We start from the raw sequence: 13,954 nt of genomic DNA, 5'->3' as shown, positions 1-13,954 counted from the left end.
GGGGTCATCAGGTAATTATAATTAAACAGTCTAGGAAATATGATCTGATAATATTTGAACTATTTATTCCTATATAACTCATATAAAAAGTGACCCCCTAGGCGGGGCCTCTTTTCATCCCAGGGGCATAATTTGAACAATTTTGGTAGAGGACCACTAGACAATGCTACATACCAAATATCAAAGGCCTAGGCCTTGAACTTTCAGACAAGAAGATTTTTATAGTTTTTTCCTATATAAGTCTATGTAAAACTTGGGACCCTCAGGGCAGGGCCTCTTTTCACTCCAGGGACATATATATTATCAGAAGGACTAAACCTATATTTGCATGAGGCTATAGCTAATATAAGCTGAAGAGAACTGGTAACTCATTTCCATTGCTTATTACATACCTTAACACATTAACAAGTATTCAATCATTCAAACCATTTGATATCAAATATCAACTGAATAAACTTTTTAATGCAACGGCAAAGAGTAAATTAATGTAAAAAAAAGAAAGTCACACAGCCATGGCTTGCTAACAACTAGATTTTGCCATGCTGCCCAGTACAATTTTATTAAAGCATATAAAAATGTAACGTAACATTTTGGCCATTGTATCTATCATGATGGGAAATTACACCTTGAGCATTTGTCTATAGTGAGCAAGTAAACAATACAAAGTGATTTTTTATTGCATTTCAAGACAATATAGCTTCTTCATGCCATCACTGAGCTACATTCTTGGAAAAGTATGGCTGATAAAAAGAAAATCAGTCTAAAATGCAGATTTTTAGTCCTAAAATCTATGTAGACCAATTTTGATATAGTCCGTCCAACATGTTGACACTCTAAACCAAAACAAAGCAAAATGAAAACAACTTTTTGACATTGAACTAATATTTGTAACCACATTTATTACAAACCAAAAAAGCTGGATGTAGCAGAAAATGGATGGATGCAACAATTAATATACAATGTAACACTAATAAAATACAAGGGGATTACATCAATAATGTGTTCAAGTCATGGAAAAGTTGTACATTTTTCATAACAAGAGGGCCAAGATGGCCCTAGGTCGCTCACCTGAGAAACACACCATAACAGTGTAAACATGTTTGACGTAGTGATTTCATGGAAAAAAATATTCTGACCAATTATCACTAAAATTGGAGCAAAAATCTTGAGTATAAATAAGTATTTTCTTTGACTTGCCCTAATGACCTAGTTTTTGACCCAAGATGACCCATATTCAAATTTGACCTAGATTTTATCAAGGCTATCATTCTGACCAAATTTCATAAAGATCAATTGAAAAATACAGCCTCTATCACATATACAAGGTTTTTCTTTGATTGACCTAGTGACCTAGTTTTTGAACCCAGACTACCCATATTCGAACTTGACCTAGATTTCATCAAGGCAACCATTCTGACCAAATTTTATGAAAATCCAGTGTAAAATACAGCTCCTATCGCATACACAAGGTTTTTCCTTGATTTGACCTAGTGAACTAGTTTTTTAACCCAGATGACCCATATTCGAACTTGACCTAGATTTCATAAAGGCTATCATTCTGACAAAATTTCATGAAGATCAGTTGAAAAATACAGCCTCTATTGCATACAGAAGGGTTTTCTTTGATTTGACCTAGTTTTTGACCCCAGATGACCAATAATCAAACTCAATGTAGATTTTATCAAGGCTATCATTCTGACCAAATTTCATGAAGATCAATTGAAAAATACAGCCTCTATGGCATACACAAGGTTTTTCTTTGATTTGACCTAGTGACCTACTTTTTGACCCAAGATTACCGTTATTCAAACTTGTCCTAGATTTCATCAAGGCAACCATTCTGACTTAATTTCAGGAAGATCAATTGAAAAATATAGCCTCTATCGCATACACAAAGTTTTTCTTTGATTTGACCTAGTGACCTAATTTTTAATCCCAGATGACCCATATTCAAACCTGACCTAGATTTCATCAATGCAATCATTCTGACCAAATTTTATGAAGATCAATTGAAAAATACAGCCTCTATTGCATACACAAGGTTTTTCTTTGATTTGACCTAGTGACCTAGTTTTTGATGACAGATGACCCATTTTCGAACTCGGCCTAGATTTTATCAAGGTTATCATTCTGACCAAAATTCATGAAGATTAATTAAAAAATACAGCCTCTATTGCATACACAAGGTTTTTCTTTGATTTGACCTAGTGACCTAGTTTTTGACCCCAGATGACCCATTTTCAAACTCGGCCTAGATTTCATCAAGGCAACCATTCTGACCAAATTTCATGAAGATCAGTTAAAAAATACAGCCTCTATCACATACACAAGCTAAATGTTGACAGACGACAGACGAGGGATGCCGGACATCGAGCGATCAGAAAAACTCACAGGTGAGCTAAAAATACATCATCTTGTTGATTTTGTTTGTGAATTGTGGCTTTCTCTTGCAATTTTCAGATATGAACAAAATATCACTCTAAATGTCTCCATTAGTGTTAGGTGGATAATTAAAAATTTTAAGGTATCTAACTATGTCAATTTTATTGCAAAAACAGGATTTTCCCCTGTGTAAAAATCATCTTGACCATGATCGACTATTACCTCCATAGATAGGAGTGCAGTACAGCAAAAAATGCCCAGCCTGTGTGACATAATAAATAATACTTTCAAATGACTATAAAACATAATATAAATATTTCAATAGACAATCATAAACACCTTCCAATTCAATCAATTACCTTTTCAAACTATTCATTTCTACTAAAAAGATGCAAAAATACAGGTTTTTTTTTTTTTACATATATTATATCATAATATTATATACATTCAATTTTTTTGTAACAAAATCATATATTCTATCTAGTCACAGAAACACAACAAATAATATATCTTTAGAGCACATACTATTTCAGCACAGCATTTCATCTTAATAATACTAACAACACAGTACCTTATAAATGGGATTTTTTACACCCTGCTAAATTTTACCATATTTCATAACAAAGTTGGATTAATTTTGTAGGCCGCATTATAAAACAGAATCATCAGATTATTTTTTACTTGTCTCCATAAAGAAAGTAATACAAACTCAAATTACCTATTTTTTTACTGCCAATCAAAAATTCTTTACCACAACAAAAATTCAAGTTATACAGTATCTCATTCTATACAAGTCTTTGTTGTCCTGGAGTTATATATATCAGAGATAAATATAATGCAAGCAGCAGATCTAATTTTATCCCTTCTCTTAACGTAACTACATAAACTATATCAGTCCCTGCTGTTCGAGAGTTTTAATGCATCGGAGAGCTTTCTTCGCTGCGGCACTTTTGGCAATACGATAGTTCCGGCCTACTCCAGTAAAAACACCCTTGCCTACCACATTGACTGTCACCCGTATTTTTCCATCCATAGTTCTCTCTGGTTTCCTGTAGAAAATAAAGCACATCAAATTGGCAAAAGAATAATATAACCCGTAATATTGCAGGTCAGTGTGGTAAAAGAAGTTTTGAAATTGACAAAAATTTATTCAACTTGGTGTGAATAAACATTCAGCGCAAAAACTACGGTAGTTTTCAGAAAGATTTTTATGACAATTTTCCAGATTTTGTGATGGCATAAGATTCATTTCTAGCAATATTACTGACAAAGGCAGGTACCTTGGTAGAACCGCTGACCTCCCAAAGGTCTAACCAATGTCTTCAACACAAGCAAATAATATCAAATCAAGAGCATTTACTTTTAGATGGGTTTTGAATCCTCTCCATACAATTTAGGTCATATGGAAACTTTCTTTTTCTAATGGTAAAGGTAAACTTAATTTCCCTTTCCAGCATTGTTTAAGGCACTTGAATAAACCTGAGGCTTATACCTACCTTCAGGGAAAGAATAGGACAGCTTGGTCTTGCTGACCTAGTGGGAAAAGAGGGATATCTTGGCTGTAGATCATCCCAGGGAAAAAATAACCTTCAAGTGTGATTGTGACATCATAATCTACATGTCTAATTTAATAACTTACAGTAACTTAGAAAATTTTGCAGTGATAGGCAAGAAAAAATCTCACATGTCTGCCTGTTTCTCATGACAGAGCATATAAGAAACCTTGCTACAGCTCAGTTTCTCATTCCCCACCGGCCCTCGTGTAGAGAAAACCCTGCCCTACACAGTAATTCCTAGTGGACCTTGCGATTAGATATCACTTAACTTCACCATTTGAAATGGAAACCTCCATGTACCATTACTATTTGGCTAGAAAGACCCTACGCAAATCATCCAAGTGTATGAGGTACATAAATAAGAAAAGCTTACTCAAACTTGGCAGTCTCAGGCTCCTGTTCCAACAATTCTCTCACTGGAGACTTGGGTATATTCTTCAAGTATTTGTCTGAAATAAACACATTATTATATAACTTCCATGTTTGAAAGTGGATATTACTGTTTTATCAGAAGTCCTCCTCATACACTGGTATCTAATGTAGAATGGATACGATTTTAACAGTTTTAAAATATTCACAAGCAGTGACATCCAGGAATTTAAAAAAATGTTGTGAAATACTACCTTCATATTACTCTTTTCTAAAACGATTTTTCAGCTTCGGTTTAGAATCACACCAACACAATTAAGGTCATATGTTTGTTTGTAAGCTTATTCATTCTCGCCACCGGTAACCCGTATGGGCGACTGCTCCAGAAGACTGTTAGTAGGAGGATAGTGCAAAATACAGAAGATGCTCTAATTCCAGAAGCTTCCCTGGTTCTTTAGCGTGCCAGGTGGAAAGCACCCATACATGGGACTCTTATCACAATGTTAGCAATTTTCAGTTGGAGGAGTGGGGGACAAAACTCACGACCCCTGGTTTCGTAGTCAGACAGTGTTACCACTGGACCACTGTGTCCACTCTTTAGGTCATATGGTGACTTTTCCAGCTTTTAATAGTGGATGAAGAACCCAGATGTCCCTCAAAGCATAGTTTCTGGCATGTGTAGGCACCTGGGTAGAACCACCTACCTTCAGCAAGCCAGCTTGATGGCTTCCTCAAGTGAAAAATTCTACACCCCAAGCTGGGTTTTGAACCCACATCAGGGAGGTTCAAGTGATTCTAAGTCAGCGAACTCAACCCCTTGACCACAGAAGCCCCTATCTGAAACAATTACAGTTTCTAGCTCTAGACCACAGACATTTAGTGAAAGGATGGATTATTGCAACAACATGACTTTTGCCCAGCAATAATACTTGTAACATGGAAACATGGTATTATATCAAATTTCTTATAACTATCACTTTTTTTCCCACAAATTTCACTGTAAGATCTACATTGCTATCATTTTTACCTATCTGTGGTTTCATAACTCTGTAGAATACCCTCCAGACTGTGTCTAGTGACATCTTGCTATCCAGGTAGATAGCTCCAGCCACTGACTCAAATATATCACCAAGAGCTTTCGGCACCTCCAGCTCCACATGTTCCTTCTCATGGTCCTCATCAGTCTAAAAACAGAAAGTTACATGCAATTAATTAACATATATATGTAGGACCATTTACCATTTGTAGTTTCTAGGTACCTTTTGCTGTCAATGCTCCGAGACTCTCTTATGTTTCTTTTCAAAGTCCTGGCCAGTCAATCAACGAAATTAAGCATTATAGTTTTATCATTTAAATTTCTAAAAGTAATTTTCAGATTAATTTCGTGTTATTTTACATAAAAATAACATTCTCCTTTTAAGCAATAAACGTTTAGTTTTTAAGAAGCAATGTATGGCTTTCAATCTGGTGAAAGTGGCTGAGGAAGGTGTCCCTCTGGATATTTCTGCATGCGGAGGAAAAAAACAAAACACTGCCCGCTCGAGCATCTATGACACAAGCCAACAGGCTCACACAAGCAAGTCATGTGCTTATATATATTTTCTAACATTAGATCACTCAAAACCATGGATAATTTGGATAGTTTGCTCACCACTTTGTGATCTTGAGTGGTCAGTGATTACTGTGTATGAATCTAGTCATTAATCATACAACATAATAATTGTAATCTGTGCCATTTTTATCATCAATCAGGTGCCATTTTCATCATCAATTAAACATCATTTTCATCATCAATTAGATGACATTTTAATCATCAATCATGTTCCACTTTCATCAACAAATATATCCCAATATATATCATCAAGCAAACTCCATTTTCATCATCAATTAGATCACATTTTCGTCATCAAATATACACCATTTTCATCATCAATATGATGTCATTTTTACAATCAATTATCTGCCATGTTCATCAACAGTCATACACCATTTTCATCACCAATCAGATTTCATTTTCATCATAAAACAGATGCCATTTTCATCATCAATCATAAGAAATTTTCATCACCAATCATATGCCAATTTCATCATCAATCATATGCAATTTTCATCACCAATCATAATATTATGCCATTTTCATCATCACTCATATGCAATTTTCATCACCAATCATATGTCATTTCCATCATCAATCATATGCAATTTTCATCATCAATCATATGCAAGTTTCATCACCAATCATAATATTATGCCATTTTCATCATCACTCATATGCAATTTTCATCACCAATCATATGCTATTTTCATCATCAATCATATGCCATTTTCATCACCAATCATATGCTATCATCATCATCAATCATATGCAATTTTCAACACCAATCATATGTCATTTTCATCATCAATCATATACAATTTTCATCACCAATTATATGCTATTTTCATCATCAATCATATGCCATTTTCATCATCAATCAAAGTTCAAAGCCCCTAAATCTAATCAATAATTACACAAACCTCATCATTTTCATCATCAATCTCATCTTCCTTCTCTTTCTGTCTGGACACAAACTTCTCTATCACATTGAACAATGATGGTGATATAGCTTTAAAGTACTTGTGGAAGTCCCACTTCACTGCCAGAGCTGCAAAGATGTTGTTGTTGACGAGGGCTGACCTCAGGTCAGTCAGTACACCAGGGCTGTACTTGTCAGAGTCCTCGTACAAGTGACGGGTAATTACATAGTCCAGAACTGCATCTCCCAAAAATTCTAATCTGTAAGATAGTTTATAATTAATCAACTTAATTCTTTCCCATTCAAGATGCATATAAATCTCGGGTTGAACATAAATGGTATAATCCTTAATCCTTATCATGCTGGACATGATTGATTCTGCCTTTGCGACCGGTGCAGATGCACTGTTTGCCATTCAGTCAGTATCTTTTTGGTATGCACCCCTTTTAATAGTTAATGGTACAGTTCAAATTTAAAGATAGACAAGTTCATAATAGAAATGCAGCAAGGTAAGGGTTAAATGGAGATGTAATTGCTCGAGTGTAACCTTTATTATTTTGCACCAAGTTTTCACAAAATGATTATGTTAACTACTGATGATGACTTCTTTTTGAACTTCTACTCTCACATTGGTTAGGAGACTGTAGAGACAGTCAAGTACTGTAGATCCTGTAATATCTGCACCAGTTTTATTTTAAGTTATATTTGCAAACAATGCATCTTAAATTCAAAACACTCCTAAATACATATTTTAAGCCTTATTAAGTCAAAAAGAATACTGTGAAATCACTAACACTTGTGGGGGACTAATTTACATGGATGTTGTGGTTGCGTAAATCCACAAAATTAAATCCGAAGAAAGAGAGTAAATTTCCATCCATTTTATCTTCAAAATTTGAATTCCGCAAATTCCTATCCCAATGAAAAAGCCGTTTTGGCCCGAACCATGAAATTTCATGCCTGTGCAATTAAATCGTTTTACAGCAATCAACTAAAGTGAGAACTCTTAACACTGCGAATATGTCTTGTCTATCAAACTGCAAAATAAAAGTAAAGCAAATATAATTCAATCTGCAGAAAAATCCAAACTGTCTACATGTCCATTCCATATGGAGTCCGATGCTCTATCCCAAGCTCCATAGTGCCAACCCACTTTTTATATATTAAATGCTACAAAATATTAATGAAATTTTTGAAATTTTCACAGTCTTACCTCTGATAACAGTCAGTGACTGTGTTGAAGTGATATGAAGCATGTGTAAAGGCCTGGAGTAGGTAGGATCTATCACAGAATGTGTACCCGATTTTCTTTTCAAAACCCTCGTACCCATCTAGAAGATGTTCCAAGATGTGGTCAGCCTCTTGTGAGTGTCTTATGAATGGTGAAGACGGACACGGTAGGCGATCAAATTCTGTGTCTTTTACCTATGAAGTTAAAAAATCAAGGATTAGAATAAAAACATTCTTTGTTTTAATATTTTCATGGTTTACACGTATATGTCGTAGTAAAAATAGTCTTTTATACCATTATAAATTCTGTGTATTAGGACAATGTAGAACAAAATACGGTAAAAAGTATTAAAGCCCCTTAACAATCTTAAATTACTGTAAACTGACTTTATATTGAAGCAGTTACTAACAATGAATAGGTAATATAATAGAACTGTCATATTAAAATAATTCCTACACAGAAAAAAATGACAAACTTGCAAAATTTACCCTTTTCAAGCATTATTTTGACTGTATTGCATTTGATATTCTTCCTCAATAGCATTTATCTTTTAGTTAGGCTTAACATCACACCAACAAAATTACAGTCATAGGCAACTTTTCATGGTGGATGATGATCCCAGGTGCTCCTCGGAGCATTCAGATGGTCACCTTGGTAGAACCGCTGACCTTCTGTAAGACAGCTGCATTGGCTTCCTCACATGGAAGAATTCTACACCCTGAATTCTATACTAAAACCCACAGCGGTAAGGGGCAAGTGATTTGACATCTAGGACCATAACCACTCTGCCACAGAGTCCTCCTTTCACAATGTTATTTCAGTTATAAAACAGTGTTCTACTGATTTAACATTCTTCAAGTTCTGGCTCTGATATATATTTAATTGGATATCGTAACTGACTAACAATTTCCCGACAAAAATAGTGATTAGGAAAATTAAAGACATTTGATGTCCTTAGTCAAGGCAAAATGGGTAATATCTGCCCCTCTCAAGTATCATGCAAAATACCATAGTCTGAGGTCAGGAATTCATATTAATCATAATTCTAACAGGACCCGATTCATTTTCCTAGTTAACAAAGAAAGCTGAAAATTGTGTGTTATTATACAACAATTCCTTTTTCTGACATCACAATTATTACATCATAGCATCAACCGGCATAGCTGCACACTGGAAAAGAAACCAATAGAAAACAGGCAAATATCTATTGGATGTCGTCAATGATGTACTTTAAAAGCCTTGGTAACATTTTAGAATCGAAATAATCATAATTATCTAATTTAGTGATTTACTCTTGAATAAAATAATTGTCGTTCAGATGCATTTTATTATATCACTCGGGCTGCACCCTCGTAATACAATTCCTTCGCATCTGATCTACAAACAATGATTTTATTCAGCGACAAATCACTAAATGAGATTTAATATTTTAAACATACATACAGAGAAATCATTATGTGTGGGGGACAACCTTTTTAGGGTTCCTTGGTTGCAAATTACACCTCAACAGAAAAATTCATTTTCCATAGAATATGAAATCAACAATTCAAGGGTAGAAAGAAAAACTGTTTTATCTCAAATAAAAGTGTTACAACAGTTTTGCAGTCTGCCCTCAAAATATATGACCATGAAACTGTCATTTTGGTTGAAACCATAAAATTAAATGTACCTCTAATTGTCTTATTTCACAGTATTAATATTCACAACACATACCTCAATATCTTCTCCTTCTTCATACTTTTTCTTTGGAAGAACTTTCAGACCCATCCATGACATCAGACGTAAGGCGGCCATTTTGTCACATGATGTAAGGTAGCAGCCAATCAGAGCCTCCATACAGTCAGCTATACTCTTATCAGGCAGACAATGATGTAACTGTAAACTGTAAGGCAGGAAACTCTGCTGTGCCTCAATTCTGTCTCCTTTTAGGAACTCTTCATCTTTTGCCTTTGCAATCTGATCCGCTTCGTCTAACTCTGTAAGAAATTTCTTCATCTCCAGATCAAGTTCCGAATTCTTCCTCTTCAATTCCTCAACCTTACCATTCTGACTGTCCAATGATTTCTGGCTTGAAAATACAGTGGATAAAGTTTTATGTATTGACAAAGGAGCAACATAAACCTTTGGTACAGGCCCCTTTCTTCTATCTTCATTGATAACGTAACCAGGAGGGAGCCAGTTCTCGTATGGTTCGAACTTGGTCGAAATCATACATTCTGCCAAACCTTTTCTTTTACCCAACCTGTACAAATTGTAGTTACTAACTTGCTTACTTCTAAGATAGCTTAGCTTTCCTTCATGTATTCCTGGGTATGAGCAATATAGGTACACAGTTATTGCATATTTCAGAAAAGAATCCCCGATTGTCTCCAGTCTTTCCAAACTGAAGAAATCATTGGCATTGGACATGGTTAATGCCTGAAGTATCTCACAAGGACTTGGCCCAATGAATGTGGAGAGATCCATATCTTCATCTAGAGAGATCAAAGGTTCTGGACATTTATCCTGGTCTATATCAGTTTCATTCTTCTCTATAACAAACTTCTCAATATTTGCAAACACATCAACTACCTCATCACTTTCTGCTTCTTTCAAATTCATTGCATCTTTAATATCTACTTCATCAATTTGTTCATGTACTGTTTCAGCACTCTGTGAATCTTGACATTTTACTATGTCTTCATTTTCTACTTCAACTTTATCATTTTCTGTCTCAACTTGACAGTTTTCGTCTACCTCTATCTCACTTCTTTCCGATTTGTGACTATTCACTTCTTTTTTACTTTCTGTTTCAATAATTACTTTTTCATTTTTCATTTTTGTTGACTTGGTGAAACCATTTATACCATTATAACCCCTTTTTAAAACATTTTCCTTCATTTCTCTAGCTTTACATTCATCATGACTATCTACAGAATCAATGTCTTCTTTGTCTTCTTCACTTACAAATCCATTCAAAAGAGCTGGTTTCTCTTTACTTTCACATGCACCCTTTGATTTACTACTCTCTGATTTGCATACAATCTTTATTTCATCAAATTTGGCAGCTTCAGATTTTGAGTCATCTTCAACAGTCTGGAATGTGTTTAGTTTATCAGCTGTTTTACTAATACTATCACAGTTATCTTCAGTACTGTCTATGGCACGATCAGAACATTTATTGCACCTTGTAGTTTTATCATGAGATCTATTTATGCATTGGTCCTTGACAGAAATATCTGCTTGATTTTTTAAATTGCACTTTTCTTCTAAGTCTACAGATAAATTATCTATTGTTCTTGAGTCATCATCAGACTTTAAATTTGCATTATCTAAAGCAGTGTCACATATACATTTTTCAGATTTACTGCCAGATTCTTCATTTATTTCACTTTTTGCATTATCAATTTTCTCTTCATTTGTTTTGATATCCTTCTCTTCTACATCATCTTCCTCACTTTCATTTCCCTTTGGTTCTGCTTTATCATCTAATGTTTCCTTTGAATTATCTTCAACTGACTTAGAATTTGTTTCTGTGTTTTCAGTTAGCGGTTTCAGATGTTCAGGACTTGTATCTATTCCAAAATCTAATTTTGGAAATTTGTAATCTGTGGGAAGTTCTGAGATTCCAATTTTTGTTTCTGTAGCAATATGTTTTCTAATCTCTTCTCCAAGGAGCAGGTAGTTCATGCGATACAAGATGGCTGGCAAGCAGACGGCTTTCCTCCACAAGGAGGCCAGAAAAACATGTATATCACATAATTCTGGTACTAAGATTTGTTTTTGTTGCAGATTCTCTCTTCTTGCTTTTTTTGTTTCCGCACTACTGGTAGGTAGCGGAACACCTTTCTGATTCATGTAGCGGGGTATGAGGAGATTAAGTCTCGCAGACGTGTGATCTACGTCAAGCAACGGCTGTTCCGTACTTGTTATTTTCAACCCATATTTGGCAGAATAATAATCTTTAAATGTTTTATACAATTCTGGTGATGGGAATGGAGACAAAGGGTTAAGATCAGATCTGATTTCAGCTACGTAGAAATACTGTGGCTGGTCTATGTTCCTGTAAGATGGCATAACAACAGCATCTTCAAAGTCCTCAGCATTGAACTGAAACACGTCCTCTGGGTCCCGAGGTTTTGATGGACTGTTACTGGCCTCTACAACTTTCTCTGTGAATTGCCAGTCTATTTGTATTGTATCAGCATCATCTGAAAAAAAAAAGACACAGATTCTCACATTTAATAAGACTGTCCATAAGACAGTGCACTTGACTATTCTCATTGCTTGACTCTGAATTAAAGCTTTGCCAGTAAAAACTTTATAAAACATTAACCAAAACATTCTAAGTTAAAAAGGGACATAATTCTGTCAAAATTCAAATCAGAGTTATGTGGATTGTTTCTCCTGGTGTAACCTTTAAATAAGTATTTTAAGTTTCAAGTCAATAGCTTTAATAGTAACAGATACTTGACTTTATCAAAAACTTTATCCGACACTGGGGCGAGTGCAATAGCTCTACTTTTTCTTCGAAAAGTTGAGCTAATAACTATTTAATATGTAATATAAGCTACAATTATACTGCTATCAACCATAAAATATTTGGTAACACATGCACTTATGACATTCTTAACAAAATGTGAGAAAGAGCTGTTGGCCCAATTCTTAAAGACCATATGAGCTAACATAAACTTGCAAAGGATATATGTTTGTTTCTATCAGTGTTAGATAAAAATATCTGCCAACAGGCAATTACCCTATGAAGTTTGACAACTTTCAACCAAAGAATTCATCATTTATTCATTGGAAACAGTTATCAGTCACCTTGACCTTGAACTACAGTCCCCCCAAATTATGCTTTGGGTATTTTACTGACCACAGGCAATCATCCAATTAAGCTGTAGTCCAAAGGGCATTCTAGTTATTGATCAGAAAACACAAGTGAGCCGTGCCATGAGAAAACCAACATAGTGGGTTTGCGACCAGCATGGATCCAGACCAGCCTGCGCATCCGCGCAGTCTGGTCAAGATCCATGCTGTTCGCTAATGGTTTCTCTAATAATAATAGTCTTTGAAAGCGAACAGCATGGATCCTGACCAGACTGCGCGGATGCGCAGGCTGGTCTGGATCCATGCTGGTCGCAAACCCACTATGTTGGTTTTCTCATGGCACGGCTCAAGTGTCTACCAATGGACCAGCAAAACAATATCCTTCATCTTCTTCAAACAAGGGCACAACAGGTGTACATACCTATATATTTCCTCTGACCACGTGAACTTTCTCTAACACAAATACTACTGTGTTGGTGCGCCGTAAAACCCAAATAAAAAAAAACTAACACAAATACAGGTTGTGTTCGACAATCTTTCATATATTTCATTAAGCCAAGCGTTGGTTCCCATTCTGTTGGTAAGCAACAGACATTTTTTTTGTTCTGAAATGACTGATTCCCGGCAGAAATGTTTTTTTTTCCTTCATTCATTTTCGACCAATATTGTGTGTGTTCAGGGTGGGTTATTAATAGAAATATCAATATTTTTCAGATAATTCTGTAAGTTTATTTTCGTTGTAGGAAATTATTCAGCATAAAAATCATCAAGCACTGGTTCAATCACTCCAGAGTTTGTTAGAAATGAAGAAGAATAATTGACTTATTCAGTTACCTTCCTTATTCAGAGGAACCACTAGGTATCCCATTGTGCTTAAATCAGGATGGAAATCCATTGGATCCTTCTCAAGCCTCAGAACATTTGAGAACAGGAACCTGTGGAACGTCTTCAGTTTCTCTAGTTCCTCTCCTTTCAGAGTTACTTCTCTTGATAACATATTCACCGCTACAGTGACCTCCCCTGATCTTGTGAAAACTGGGAACATAGGCACCTACAAGAAAATTGAAATACATCTTACAATATCAATTTAG

At 35.2% G+C, this 13,954-nt stretch overlaps 1 protein-coding gene across 1 annotated transcript in view; it reads right to left on the bottom strand.

The window, feature by feature from the left end:
* Positions 1 to 808: 808 nt before the first annotated feature.
* The window catches only part of LOC123535112 (endoribonuclease Dicer-like), a 32,670-nt gene continuing 19,524 nt past the window's right edge, over positions 809 to 13,954 (bottom strand). Inside the window, exons 12-18 of the mRNA XM_053549974.1 lie at positions 13,698 to 13,914; positions 9,768 to 12,244; positions 8,037 to 8,248; positions 6,825 to 7,083; positions 5,335 to 5,491; positions 4,312 to 4,387; positions 809 to 3,431 (exon numbers count right to left, since the gene is read on the bottom strand). Of these exons, the coding sequence (XP_053405949.1) occupies positions 3,269 to 3,431; positions 4,312 to 4,387; positions 5,335 to 5,491; positions 6,825 to 7,083; positions 8,037 to 8,248; positions 9,768 to 12,244; positions 13,698 to 13,914 (3,561 nt within the window). The 3' untranslated portion in view covers positions 809 to 3,268. The remainder of the gene's footprint in view (positions 3,432 to 4,311; positions 4,388 to 5,334; positions 5,492 to 6,824; positions 7,084 to 8,036; positions 8,249 to 9,767; positions 12,245 to 13,697; positions 13,915 to 13,954) is intronic.

Source organism: Mercenaria mercenaria, chromosome 1, assembly GCF_021730395.1.
Source record: "Mercenaria mercenaria strain notata chromosome 1, MADL_Memer_1, whole genome shotgun sequence".
Lineage (NCBI taxonomy): Eukaryota > Metazoa > Mollusca > Bivalvia > Venerida > Veneridae > Mercenaria > Mercenaria mercenaria.
The sequence above is the reverse complement of the archived record's forward strand: the minus strand, read 5'-3'. Positions and strand labels throughout refer to the sequence as shown.